The sequence below is a fragment of the Elgaria multicarinata genome, chromosome 2, assembly GCF_023053635.1.
Source record: "Elgaria multicarinata webbii isolate HBS135686 ecotype San Diego chromosome 2, rElgMul1.1.pri, whole genome shotgun sequence".
In the NCBI taxonomy this organism is placed as follows: domain Eukaryota; kingdom Metazoa; phylum Chordata; class Lepidosauria; order Squamata; family Anguidae; genus Elgaria; species Elgaria multicarinata.
The window spans coordinates 28,194,679-28,209,945 of NC_086172.1; the positions used below are offsets into that span (position 1 = coordinate 28,194,679).

The 15,267-nt window shown below is 43.5% G+C and overlaps 1 protein-coding gene across 2 annotated transcripts in view; it reads right to left on the reverse strand.

The window, feature by feature from the left end:
• Window positions 1-14,958, reverse strand: part of PLCL1 (phospholipase C like 1 (inactive)) — a 252,003-nt gene extending 237,045 nt beyond the window's left edge. The window contains exon 1 of one of the 2 annotated variants that reach the window (XM_063116208.1): window positions 14,714-14,958. In XM_063116208.1, the coding sequence (XP_062972278.1) occupies window positions 14,714-14,947 (234 nt within the window). In that variant the 5' untranslated portion in view covers window positions 14,948-14,958. Of the gene's footprint in view, window positions 1-10,208; window positions 10,282-14,713 lie in introns of those variants that run through there. The other variant, XM_063116209.1, reaches the window with a different exon arrangement.
• Window positions 14,959-15,267: the final 309 nt, after the last annotated feature.

Sequence of the window (15,267 nt, forward strand, 5' to 3'; positions counted from 1 at the left end):
GGGAGGTAAGAATGCCCCTCTGTGTCAACCTTGGGTACCATAAGGCTCCCCCTCTCCCATGATGAGGATAGTGTTATTCTTTACCTAGAGAATGCAGAAGGAGTGAGTTGAAGGAGAAAAGGGAAGAAAGGAAAGAGAAATCAGCAGCATCATGAGGAGAAGGAGACAGTCTGCGGTTGAGTGAAGAGTGCACCTCCACACACAGAGACAAGCAACCAAGGAACTAAAGAACTGGAATAAACCTGTTGTTGGGCCAGTGAATCTAACACTGAGCTTCACAGAGAACTGTGGGTCAAAAATGGTTGATTCATAGTTGTGTTAATTGTTTTCTTCATGTTATTCTCTAAACCTTCTTAAGCAAAGTAAATTCTTTTAAATATTTATTTGGTTTGGTCTCTGGAGTGATTGCAATCTGCCCCTCCTCATCCTAGTCATAGAAACCTGGAACATTACATTGAAAAGGGAGAAGCAGGAATTATGGGGTGAGTATATGCAAGACCACCTTTTGGCTTCATTTTGGTGTGGAGAAGGAGACAAAGAGAAGTTAATTGTCTATTTTTAAGTATTTGGGCAGATCTTCAGACAACAGCAATGAAGATCTTTCCTCAGTTCAGCTTTGCTTGCTGTTTACCATCCTCTACTAAGGGTATGTGAAGTTGGGCTCCTCCTCGTATACTCCCTTACGGGCAGTGGAGAACAGCTAATGGGGAACGAGGTGAGCTGCAGGGTTCAGCTTGCTCGGGCAGCGAGGGGGCATGCCTCAAAACAGGGCTCCCCAACCCCTTTGCATCACTGGGCACATCTGAGATTTTGAAAGTGTTGTGGGTACTGTCACAACATGGCTACCAGGGGGTTGTTTTCTGATCATAAAGTGACTAAAATAGTGGGTGGGGTTGGTTATGAAATACTCATTTCCCAGAAGGCAAAGTGGCGAGACTCAAAGAAAAGTGCCCAAGAAAGTGGGGTACGAGCTTTAAAATACCAAACAATTTTGAACCTAATTAAAGGAGGTACTGGAGGGAAGCACCTGGCTTTGCAGTATGCCAGTGTCCCAAGTTTTAAAATAATTAAAGATTGTAAGAAATAAAATAAAAATCAGGTATGTTAGGAGCTTGGAGGGCACAAAAAGAGGTAGATGTCCGTGGATAAATTAGCGCCTGTGAGCTCCATTTTGAAGACCCCACTTTAAAACACCAGCGCTTTTCTGGAATTAAAAATGGTTTCTGATGGTTTCCAATTAAACAGTTTCTGATTAAAGGCTGCAGTTCTATCTATGCTTACATGAAAGTAAGGCTGATTGCAATTGGTGGGACATCTTTCCAAGGGTGCTTCCCGATGGAGGGTTCCTACTGCTACCAATTCAGAAGGGATTCTTCAGCTATTTTGTCTTTCCTTCCCTAATGGATTTCTTTCTGATAAGAAAAAAATGGAAGAAGCGGTGGGAAAACACAGGAAGATTTCAAGTGGAAGACAATGTCTGGACCCCCTGTAGACACCTATCAATGAGACAGGATGATAGTGCCATAATTGCCTCATCTGGAGCCCCCCCCCCAAGTAAATGTGTATGGGATTGCCCTGTCCGTCTACAATAACTTGCCTGTGGTTTGCTGTTTCTCTAAAATAAAAATGTAGTAATATAAAAAAAATATTTATATTTTGAAGCGTTTCACAGCAGGCAGCCTGGTGCTTCCAAATATAACCCTGTTTTTCCCTACCAGCAAAACTGTGGGGTGGTGGAAACCATGGGAGCTGGGTTCACACATACAGGAGTGGATGATGGAGAAAGATCATGACCCCCAAACTCACATGCTGTCCCCACAGCCCACCCCTGTTCCTGAAAGAAGGTGGGAGGAGAAAGTGATCAACTTATAAAACAAGAACTAGGATTTATTCAACAGTGAAGGTGAAAGTTGTGCAAAACAAGCATCCTAAATGAATAAAGTAACTCTCTAAACAATAAAATGAAGGGAAGAGAGTCTAATAGTTAGGCAGTCCACACAGGTAGGTTATTTATTAAAACCTGTGTGTAGCTATGAAGGCCATGATTCAGAAGTAACTAGGCCTCACAGTGTCTCTCTGCTTGTACACTGTCTCCCTACGGGGGCTCATCACAGCCAAAAAGGGTTCAGATGCCACCTTTCCACCAGAGGGCTATACTGTCGCTCTATTCTATTCCATGGGCTAAAATGGGGTGAAAACTGCACTATTTTTCAAAACCTACAAACATCTTATACTTCTTCTGGGACACAGCACATACTATAGCTTCTTTCTTAGCTAAGATGACGAACCGTTTCCCAAAAATGCCTGTACATATGGAGAAATGTTACTACAAAGGAGACCCCATGTAAATCTAGGGGGTAGGGCGGAGGAAACAGACAATATCTGTCAAACTGCTGGTGGGCACTCATCAAGCTTTAAAGTATGAATAAGCCATTTCATGCCCTTTCTACCTCAAAGCAGGCATGAACCATCGTCAAACCCACCTACACTGCCATGTTTCAGATCAGTCTGTTGAGCTGCTCTCTCAGTATAAGCCGTAGAACCGATTGCTCCCCTGAATTCTGATTATAATGGCAGAATGCAACTGACTGGGGGCCCGAAAAAAATTTCACCAGGGCCCAAACCCATTCTCAGTGGCCCTGATGATGATACACAGACGGGCTACATCATGGCGGGAAACAAGAATCCAGGTCTGTGGTATACCAAAACTAAGGTTAGTTGCAGAAGCAGCCTGATAAGCTTCAGTTTAACTTGTTCAGTAAATAATAGATGCACAGGAGTGGTGCATTCTTTTCTTTTCTTTTTGTAACACAGCTGGCAAATTTGGTTTTTCAAATTTTGACGATGACATATTTCCCATGTGTCAATCCCTGTTCTAGAATGCTGCTTTTTGCATCATGCCCAAGCACCTGCCTCAGAGCTGATTTACCCGTTAATTGCTCTGCTGAAGAGTAATCATTTCTGTGTCGTATGTAACATGCTAGACCGTGAATTAGAGGCCAAGCTAATACTGTCCCTAACGGGGAGGAGAAAAAAAATTCGCTTTACATAAAGATTGTTAAAATGACCCCTGCTAAAATGGTCAAGAGACGTAACTTCGGAAGCCATTGTTTAAACCATGCATTCAGTGCAGCGCAAATGGAGTACACTTTACACAGGCAAACGCACATACTCTACAATATATATATTTTTTGCAAAACTTCAATTGTTAAAGGCATTTTGTAAAATATGTGTGTTGGGTATGTTTTATAACAAAAGCGCTAAAATGGCTGTCACAATGACTGTACAAGAATACCACTTAGGGTATTCTGTATATAAGCGGGATATAAATTGAATAATATTAAAAAAATAAAAGATGAATGTTATATCCCAAATCTCCACCACCTTCCTATAATTCTTATATAAATAGCAGAAACCTCTTCAAATGTTTTGAATCTGATCACTGTTATAGGTTCATCCTTTAGCTTACTGCGAAATCTGCTACGTTCCTTCACAAAGTCTCTTATCTTGAGATGAATACAGAGGTGAGTCTAGAGCCTCTGATGATTCTGGAGCTTTTTCCTTACTTTGAAATTATTTCACTCCATTTAAACTAATCCAAGTTTGAAGCAAACGAGAGGGGTGTCATCTCACAGATTGCTAAACTAAACCCTGAGAATCGCAACCCTTTAACAATTGTGATTTATGAATGTCATGCTGCTTTTTCCAAGGTAACACTGTTTATTCCACTGTCTATTTAAGAACCAAACTACACATTCAGATAGATCATGTGGAACTGCCCTTCCTGAACTTTCGGAAAAGCAGGTGGCGGGGGGGATTATAGATTGATTGGATTTCCACCCCACCTTTCTACCAAAGAACGGCACTCAAGGCAGCTTACAAAAACAATTTAAAATAGGTTAAACAATAAAGCACATTAAAATACAATAAAAACTTAATTACAGAATTGGAACAGCATCCCAATCAACAGATTCACTTAAAGGCCAAAGGCCTTCTTGAATAAAACAGTCTATGCTTAACAATAGAAGGGCAGCAGGGAGAGAGCAAACCCGTTGGGAAAGAGTTCCACAGCCTGGGAACAGCCCCCACCAAACACACCTCTGATGGTGATGGTCTTGGACAAAGGGCCACTTCAGAAGATCTTAAGGAACAGTCAAGCTCGTTATTCGGGTAGGCTGGGTTTACATGTTTGAAGGCTCCTGAACATGTCCAAACAAGGGCCAATATGTGGAACTCCCTGCCCCAAGACTGTAGGGCACCTTCCTGTTTGACTGTCTTGTGCTGGCAACTGAAAACGTTTCTGGTTAAACAAACATTATGGGCCAGATCTACACCAAGCAGGATATGACACTTTCAAAACGGTTTGAAAACTGCCTGTGGTGTGTGTCCTGGGCCCCAACAGTTGTCACTACTGTTCTAAACCGTTTTAAAGCAGTAGTGTAGATCCTGCCTGGCTCTGCTCTTGCTTAATTGTATTAATTGACCATTGATTTGGTTTGCTGGTGCTTTCAGCTTGTTAATACGTTTTAATTGTTTTTGTTATTTTTATTATATTTTGTAAGCCAGGGGTGGCAGAAGGTAGATCTCCCGTTGTTTTGGACTCCAACTCCCAGCATTCTTGCCCATTAGCCATGCTGGCAGGAGCTTCCAGAAACTGAAGTTCAAAACCTTTGGAGACATACCTTCTGCCCACCCCTGTTCTAAGTTGCATTGAGCAACTCCTTTTTTGGAGGGGAAAAGCAGAATAATTAAAATAACAACGAGGAGAAGGAGGAGGCAAAATCCAATGGACTAGAGGAAACAAGCAGAGGACAGTAAGGACAGCCTTGTACTTTTATGTGAATTAAATCCAAGTAGAACAGCCCACAAATGAGATCAGCATGACCATTAGTCATGTTGTGGTGCAGAGGAGAAAGCATTGTTTTGGCATTGTTTTTCCCACAATATACAGCGGGAACACTTTTAAAAAGTATTATACTTCTGACATGCAAAAGAGCAGAAAGACAGGATTTCCCCGTATTGCATGTTAGCTTAAACCTTAGCCAAAATGCCAAAACAACAATCTTCTTTCCTCAGCAATTAATCAAATCCACTGACATGTGCTCAATGGAGTTTTCTCCAAATAAGCATATTATAGACTAAGGGCTGCATCACACCAGCATTTTATCGCACTGTCATCCTACCTTGTTTACCGTTTTGCCCCGCGACCCTCAAATGTCGTCATCCCTGTCCTACAGTCATCTCGCCTCTTCCCCTCCATTTTCTGTGTTTTTCTAGGGTGGGAAAAGTGTGGTATTTTTTCTCCACACAGGGTAAAACTGCCCTTCCATTCCCATGTATTGCCGTCCTCGCGCTATGTCACAGAACATCCATTCTTGGGGGCGTATGTGTTGAAGTGTGGTCTTGGTGACGAAACAGGAGGGCGTGCTGAGTTGCTCAAATGGCCGGGCTTGGGCTGAGTTGCTCAAACATACTTCCACTGCTCCAACCCAACTCTTGTTGCTCTCTCATTGCTATTTCTCCCCCTCGGAAGGCAGAAACGGTGCCTAATAGATCAAACTCAAAATCGATCAAGCAGTAGATAACAAAACTAGAGTGGTGGGGGGGGGGAAGGCACCCATGTCCATTACAATGTCCATCAACATTGTAATGTTGATGGACATTACAATGTCCATCAACAAGAACCAATGAACTAAAGGAGTGGGGTGGGGCAAGCACAGTGGCGATACCAGGACGCGCGATCTGGCGCAGGTGAAAAGGTAAACAAGGCAAAATAGTCCAAAAAACACACACACATGAAAGTGACCAGCGCTTGACGGCTAATGAAGGCATGAACAACCACTTCCATTGGAAATAAAGGATGGTGGGAGCCATGGAGAGCTTTAAAGATTGGTGATGGGTGATTCAGAATGAGCCTAATTTTTAAAAAAGAGTTGAGTTGGCCTCTGATACAAATTGGGCCCAAAGTCACTCTTTTAAACTTAGGCTCCGCTCATGTTGAACCACATTGACTATCCAATCACCATTAAGGTTTTAGATAGTGAGGTATTTGTTATATATGTATTCATTGGTTACATTTATATCCTGTCTTTTTGCCTCTTGCGAGGAACCCAAGAGGTTCTCCTCCTCTCCATTTTATTCTCATCACAACCCTGAGAGGTAGGTTAAGCTGAAAGACAGTGACTGGCCCAAAGTCATCTGGGCCTAGTTCCTACAACCCAGGTCTCCCCTGTCCCAGTCCAACGCTCTAACCACTGCACCACACTGGCTCACCAGGGTAAGCTCAGTGCCGTCAGCATATAACTCATAGGTTTTGGCAAAGTAATCCAAGGGCCGCAGGTAAACCAGAAAAGGCCAATCAGCAGCTCATGAGCTATGCATATCCCACCCCTAGCACCAGTTCCAACAGGACCTCAAGTGATTACTTCTACAGAGAAAGGAGAAGGAATGGAGGAATTCCCACAAAGCAGAAAGCATGGGAGGATCGGATTGCTGCAACGTGGTCTAAGTGGCTTCTTTCACTCATATATAGACCCCATTCAGAAGACACCTTAAACCATGGCTTTAACCATGGTGAATAAAGCAAAAAGCCTTATTCACTGTGGTTAAATCCATGGTTTAAGGTGTCTTCTGAATGGGCCCATAGAAGTAATATTCAGAAGACCACCTAGTTACAAGTACAGCAAGACCTGGCCCCTGATCGTCCAACTGGCTCATTTCCATCTGGCCTGGAAAGTAGAGCCCTGACCAACTCCAGCTACGAAGGCTGCTCCTGCAAGTCCCTAAAGACCATCGGAGCTGTTGCTAGAGGCCACATTTTGCCTTGAATGAGATGTTTTTTGCTGCTATTTTTTGCTACTACGTTTTTCAATTTCCATTGTTAAGCCCTAGTCTGAATTATCAGAGGATCATTTGATCTGCATGTGTATTTATTTATATTTGTGCTATTACTTGAATAACATTGCCTTGTAACAGTTAGCAAATCCATAACGGTTAATGAATCCTCTTGAAATATTAGGTTTAATATGTAAAACTTTTCTGATGTTGTAAGTTGCTTAGTACAGTTCACCATGGAAATGTGGCATGTAGATAAACTGATGGCGGTGATGAGAAGTAACGTTCAGGAACATGCAGCCTGATCTGATGATACATATTTTCTCACTTAGTTCAGTGGGATTTATTCCTGTGCTTAATGTTTCAGTCCTATTAAGAGAAAGAAGAGAGAAAAAGAAGATAAAGAGCATCATCAGACAGGGGGAAATTGTGTTTGCTTACCGTCGCTTCTCCGCCCATGGGTTTGTCCCTCATTACTTCCTCTTCTGAAAGAGGAAGTAAACAACGTGCACGTGGCCCATCCAAGGGACCGTTCTGATCACGCTACTTCTCCTGCACACAGCAGGAGATAGCGGCAACTTCCGTCTTTAAAAATAAGTCAGACCTACTGGGGTGTTTTTTTGTGGTGCGAAGAAGGCTAGAAGGGGTGGAAGACGCTTGGGAGGCAGATAATGTCATGAGAGGGACCCGCGAAAATCCATGAGTGCCCAGTAATGAGCATGCAATAAAATGCTCCTATGATGGAGCTCAATGGCAAATACATAGTCCCAGTTTCCCTTTCTGGCATCCCCGCATTGTAAACCAAACATCCTAAATATCTTAACTGCCTGATCACAGCATCTTATAAGAGCACAAGCTGAATGAAACCAAGCATTAAATTCTCTCTTATCAGTAGCTTTTAAAGGGTAAAAATGTCATCGAGATGAATAGATCTTCTTGAAGCAAAACAGCCTATTTGCAAGCCTGTTGAATCACTTTCCTGGGCCAGAAGTGCCTTCGAGCGACTGAGAGTCAGAATAGGTTTCCTGCCACTCAAAAGCAGTTCGGTTTAGGAGCTCCGTGTGTCTCAGTCCTTCTTCAGCCAATCATCCAAATGATATTTTATCGTGCACAAAAGCCATCAGGGGCAAACTACGCATTACATTTATGTTCACAGAACAAATTCCCAACGAAGTTGGGGAGGGGAGTGAGTGGAAAATTTGTGGTGGGGAGCTTAATCCTTTCCTTCCTGGTGATTTTTCTATGCTTCCCCAACCTCCTTGGGGTTCCAGTGACACGTTTACAAGGATACACATGATACACGGTCTCTCGCTTGAATGTTCTCAACAGGGCCAGCCCTACCATTAGGCAGAATGAAGCAGCCACCTCAGGCAGCAGATTTGGGATGTCATGAAAGAGCAGCAAATAATTATTAACTTTGTTGTTGTTGAATTTTTACTGCCAGGGACAGGAAGAGATGGTTGTGATATTTCCTGCTTCATGTGCCAAAATAACTTGGGTGGCTTTGGGTCCAGTGTACAGGGGTGACTGGGTGGTGCAATTTGCTGTTCTGCCTCAGGCAGCAAAATGTTTTGTGCCACCCCTAATTCTCTACCTAACAAAACCTCCTTGCACATATTGAATTACCAAGTCAAGGAGAAACGCTTGCCCAAGCTGCTATTTTTCTATGAGCAGGGAGTCGCTCACACCACTCACACGTGGCATCCAAAATGCAACCTGCAGCCTGAAGTAGTACTGTCCAGGAAAGGCCTCACTCTTTCATTCTGTCATGTTGAACAGAGGCATAATCTGCAAACCTGTGTCAGTCTTGTTAGCACCTCAAGTGACTACAACAGCACAAACTCCATGAAGCAACAGCGCAAACTCCATGAGGGTTATGCTGGAGGGTCAACTTGCGGACCTTATTCAGTCCACGGCTAAACAGAGAGTGACAACTTTCTATATGAATGTTGAAATTAATGAAGTGAGAAGTTGATTACAGGAAGTTAATTGTCAGCAAATGACCCAGCAGCCTTCTTTCCTGAGGTTCTCTCTTTTAAGACTTTTTTTTGGGGGGGGTGCGGGGGGGGGGGGAATGGAGAAAGAATTACAGATAACAAAGGATCAAGCAGGCTACAGAAAGATTGCAACCAGATGGCAACAGAAAGCTATCCAAGGAATTCTGGATCAAAGTTTGTTCTGTCTTGCATGTTGGTGGGGGGGAGGAGACGAAGAGCTGATTGGAACAAAGCAGATGGTACTCATGGCACCCAGCAAAGTATGCAGCATCTTCCAGCATTTCCATTCATTTGTAGTGCTCCATAACAGTAAGCAGCTATCGTGGGAAGGAAAGCAGAATACAAAGGTTCAAATACATGTGACGTGATTAATAATTATTATTATTTATTAATATTTATATACCTCATATTCTAAAAAGTCATTGAAGCAGTGAACAACAATTTAAAACAGCCTTGTGCGATCTGATGGCCTCCAGATGTGTGGGACAGCAGTTCCTGTCATTCCCATGGCCAGCGGCCATGGTGGCTGAGCATGACTGGAGCTGCAGTCCAACTCTTCTGGAGGGCACCAGTTTGGAGAAGGCTGATTTAAAACAAAGCCTTAACACAATAAAAAGAACATTGAAAACCGCAAAACATTAAAACTACGTAGTTTAAAAGGCTAACTTAAAAAGGCATGTCTTCATACCCTTTCTAACAACCAAGTGACTGGGGGCTGTTTGTAGTTCTTGAGGAAGCTCATTCCAATAATAATAATAATAATAATAATAATAATAATAATTATAATAATAATAATAATAATAATAAAAAAATAGATTTTCTACTCAGAACAAGATTTCTAGTCCTAACTCTGTGCACTCTTATGAAGCGCACTGACATCAACAAGAATGCTGATACTTCATAAAACATGGTTGCCAACAATAACGACACTGAAATCAACATCCTAGATCTTGGATGGGCCAAACTAGAAGTGACACTAACAATAACAAATGGCACAGACAGGATTTTTCACAGATCTTCTGGAACCCCCCTATCTGGTTAGCAATAGCACCTAGGTAATTGTCAGTAGCAGACGATTAGCAGGCAGCAACCAGGAACATTCTTGTTTTGTTTATTCAATTTAACAACAAGGGCCCAAGGCAGCTTACAAGCCCTCATGAAAACCCGGAGAAGTCCGTTAAGTGCAGAGAGAGACCAACTTCACCAAGGGCACTGAATGGTTAACCACCTCAGGGCTACACAGGGACTTGAACTGTATCCCTATCCAACTACTCTAACCACTCTGCTAGCAAAGCACACGGGATAACCAATGAGCAGTTTTCCCAGGCAACAAACCACGCCACACACTGCAGGGGAAAGGGGTGAATAGACACTCACCTTCCAAACAGACTTTGTGAAATGTCCTTTTCCAGGACCTAGACTCTGAGTATGACCTGCCTGCCAACACCCTCCCAGAGAAAATATTCTGATTCTGCAAGCCAATGCATCTTCATCCACAAGTAAGGCAAACAGAGTTCAATGGTGCTTACTCCCAAATCAGCATACAAAGGATTCCAACCTCAGGCATTTAGAAACTCTAGTATTCTGTTGAGCCTTGTTTTCCTTTATAATCAACACCTTTTTTAAAGGGGAAAGAGCATTATTTATTACCTCTACTAGATGCAGGTGTTAATCCTGTTTTTTTTAAAAAAAAAAACCACATTCTACAATCAACTTGTGGTTTACACAACCCCCCCAGGTTGAAAGGTTCATTATAAGTCACATACACAAGCAGCATTTCTCATAACCCATCAATTTCATTATTCATTTAAATTACTGACCACAATCATATATATTTTTTAAACATTATACAGCTGAGGTAGGTTGGCAGGATTGCTACAACAAGGGAGTAGCAGGGTAGCTAGGAGGGAAAAGTATAGGACAAGGTATTATTTTAAGATGTCCATCTTTACATGATGCTTAACACAATTACGATTCAATCTGGTAATATATAGGAAGTGTCCCAGCATCTAATAAAGCCTTTTTTAAAAAAGGGGGTACACCCCAAATCACAGACCTATAAAATGAGGGTGACCATATGAAAAGGTGGACAGGTGTCCTGTATCTTTAACAGTTGCTTAAAAGGGGAATTCCAGCAGGTGTCATTTGTATATATGGAGAACCTGGTGAAATTCCCTCTTCATCACAACAGTTAAAGCTGCAGGAGCTATACTAGAGTGACCAGATTTAAAAGAGGGCAGGGCACCTGCAGCTTTAACTGGTGTGATGAAGAGGAAATTTCACTAGGTTCTCCATATATACAAATGACACCTGCTGAACTAGCCCTGTCCTCCTTTTAATATGGTCACCCTAATAAAATGTCCCTTTTCTCAGATTTTAATTTTCAAGTATTTGCAACAACTAACTTTTCCTTTTCAGACCAGCTTCTTCCCCCCTAACACACACACACACACACACTTCCATATAATCTACAACCGAGAATAACTGACAGTACCATAAGTTAAATGTACACTACTCCATACAGCCTAGGTGAATGCCTTAACCTGTAAGTTTTTGAGTAGGTATCACGAGATTCTTCCATAATTGCTTCCGATTGCATGGTAGGATCAATTACATTAAAATGGTAGTGGTTAATTCTGCATGAAAGCTATTTGATACATGGCTGAATCTTAAATGTGTGCATATGTTTCTACATAGATAACACATAGCATTAAACATGGATGGTTTCATCTCTACCTACCCATTAAAGGAAAGGGGGGCTTGTTGGTGGTAATTGATTGAAAATGGACATGACAGCTGCATTTCCTGTCCAGCTTCTAGCCCAGACTGGCTGGCCAGCAAACCAATTGAAAATTCTCCTGTACTCAGATGTTCAACACAATAGCAGATTAACAACTAGCAAAGAGAGGAAGGAAACGTCTGTGAATCACTGCTTTGTAAATTAACAAAAATTAATGAACAAAACCAGGAACCTAGTTTGTCTCTCCTTTGCCCTACTTGCACCCACTGAAAACTGTCTGCATAGCAAAAAAAAAAAAGCACAAAGTCAAGGATTCCTTCAAAGTCAAAGCTAGAAACTAGTGATCTAAACTCACACATTTCTTCTCTCCATATTTTTACAGAAACATTGTTCTGCTTTGATTCTTAGCATTTTTATCAAATTAAGATCTTCATGTTTGATCATCCCCATATAAATCATCACCATCTAAAAAATTTTTTGCTTAGTATAAAAATAACACTCACTGAGGGTTTCCAAATGAAACCAGTACTGGTAGGGTTCCTCCACTCTTCCCTTACCTGCTTCCAAAGTGAAATCAAATTGCGTGGAAATGTGCAGGAGTGGCTCCAAACACCTCAAGGCAACAATTAATAAAAAGACAGCCGTATACAAATGGATGGATGCAGGGTTTGGAGTTGCTACTGTTATCCTAGACAGAATTAATTGGCTTAATGTGATCTTCTCCAATGTAGTACCTTCTATAATCCAGTTTAAAGCATGGCCCTCCCTAGCCATTGCAAATAGTGAAATAAAGGCACATGACACAGCAAGCCAGAAGCAAGATAGTTACCCTTTGAGCCTATGTAGTTTACTCCATGGAAAGAAAGTAAAGCCAGCTGTTATTCACAGTCCAGGTTAGGAAAAGGATCTAAACAGCCACATCACAGCATATCACAGACACATAGGATTACACAGAAATTGTCCAAACAACATAATGTTCATAATAACTAGTGGACCAACCATTGCTCCTAACCATAAAAACCCAGGGTGTTGCCTATTATTCTAGTGGTAATATCATAGTAAGAGAGAATACAGGTAGTAATAGATGCTGAAAGAGATGGACCCTGTTTCACAGACAGATCCTTTACTTAATCCTAAATATTTTTGCAGCCAACAAAGAGAATGGCCCATGTGATCAGCCACCTCTCCACGGGCTGTCAGCAAAAGAGGTGTTTAGTATCACTTCAGATAGTCCCCCAGACTGACAATCTCCTGCTTTAGGAGTGGCAGTAAGTACTGACACTTAAGAACATAAGAAGAGCCACACTGGATCAGACCAAGGGTCCATCTAGTCCAGCACTCTGTTCACACAGTGGTCAACCAGCTGTTGACCAGAGACCCACAAGCAGAACACGGTGCAACAATACCCTCCCACCCATGTGTCCCAGCAACTGGTGTACATAGGCTTACTGCTTCTGATACTGGCGGTAGCACATAACCAGCAGAACTAGTAGCTATTGATAGCCTTCTCCTCCAGGAATTTATCCAACCCCCGCCCCATTTAAAGCCATCCAAATTGGTGGTCATCTCCACATCTTGTGGTAGTGAATTCCATAGTTCAACTATGCGCTGTGTGAAGAAGTGCTGCCTCTATCTGTCCTGAATCTCCCACCAATCAGCTTCGTGGGACGACCCTGAGTTCTATTATTATGGGAGAGAGAGAGAAATATCTCCCTATCCACATTCTCCACACCATGCAACATTTTGTACACCTCTATCATGTTTCCCCTTAAGCTCCTTTTTTCCAAGCTAAACAATCCCAGCTGTTGTAACCTTCCCTCATAGGGAAGATGCTCCAGTCCCTTGATCATTTTAGTTGCTGTTTTCTGTACCTTTTCCAGTTCTACAATATATATAGGTGTAGTGACCAGAACTGTACACAGTATTCTAAGTGTGGTTGCACCATAGATTTGTATAAAGGCAGTATGATACTGGCAGTTTTATTCTCAATTCTTTTTATTACAATGCCTAACATGGAGTTCGCCATCTTTACAGCAGCCACACACTGGGTTCACATTTTCATCAAGCTGTCCACCACAACCCCAAGATCCCTTTCTTGGTTGGTAACCACCAGCTCAGATCCCAATACTTGAAGTTGGGATTTTTTTTGGTCCCAACATACATCACTTTACACTTGGTTACATTGAATCGCATCTCCCATTTGGATGCCCACGCTCCCAGCTTGGAGAGAACCCTTTGGAGCTCTTCACAATCCCTTTTTGTTTTAACCACCTTAAATAATTTGGCGTTTTAACCACCTTAAATAAATGATCTCCGAATTCCAGATCATTTACGAACAAATTGAAAAGAATTGGTTCCAATACCGATCTCTGTGGGACCCCAGTATTTACTTCCCTCCATCGGGAGAAATAACCATTTATTCCTACCCTCTGCTTTCTGTTCCTTTAACCAGTTACTGAGCCATAAGAGGACCTCTCCTCTTATTCCATGACTGCTAGTTTGCTCAGGAGCCTTTGGTGAGGGACTTCTTCTGTCCTCTCCCATCCCACACTAACAGCATCTTCCACATGTAACTGGATCACAAAACTTTAAACGCCCCTGATGCCGCAGGAGCAGCAGTTTAGTGAGGCATTTCACTAAAGATCGGAGCCGCCTCAAAACTCTTTCCACATCATGCACTGAAATTAACCCAAGATTTCTCCTACCCCTTTGTGAACGTCGCCACAGGTTAATGGGGATAAACACACGTTCCACCACCACCCCGCGTTAGCTCCCCACCTTTCCCACTCCCCATCCTTTCTCCACTCAAGCTCAACTCCTCCCGAAGCTGTAGGTTTGCTGCTTTTTCGAGCGGACACGCCCGTCGCAGCTCCGTTACACGCGCAATGTGCTGTTAGCTCCTGATCGTAATCTGTAAAACGAGAAACGCGCGGAGCGCGCATCTTTGGGCTGTTGTACCAGCATCAGCAGCAGCCACCTTTGCCCAGGGCAGAGTTACCAGCCACATCCCAAGGGTATTTCACCCTCTCCGCTTACACGCCTGTACACGATGCGAGGCTAACGTCACGTGCGAACCAGTCCTGGGGACAGACCTCTCTGGAAAGGCGGCACACACACACACGACCTGGCATGCCGGACTTACCTTGATAATACTGCTCCTCCGAGGGGTCGCCCGGGCCGCCTCCAGAAGACTAGCTTCGGGATCGGCGGCGGCCCCGGCCCCGGCCAGCAACACCCCGCTCCTCCGCTCCCTTCTCCTCCCCATCGCCGCTGCAGGCAGGTCAAAGGATCCGGGCTCCAGATACATCTCCGCGTCTTCCTCGCCCTTGAGAGCCGCCAGCGCCGGATGTTCGCGGCTCCCCGCGGCTTCTGCCATCGCGCTTTCCGCCCCACGAAGCGGGGTCTCAACTTGACCGAGGCCGCTGCGAGGAAGGCAAAGGCGGAGGAGGGAGCGCCGGACGCCAGACCCCGGGTTTATTGCACCGCAGCAGCAGCAGCAGCAAGTTTCTCAGCGAGGGTCATTGTGCTCGTGTGTGCTTAAAACTCCGGCTGGCTCCGCTTCGCCCAAGAGGTCCGTGCACGGCTCGCTGGAAGCGGCGGCGGCAGTAGGGGAGGGGCAGGAAGGCGCTAAACTTGGACAAGGAGAGAGTTCTCCGGCAGCGGCGGAGGGTTGCAAACTGCCCCTGGCGCACGCCC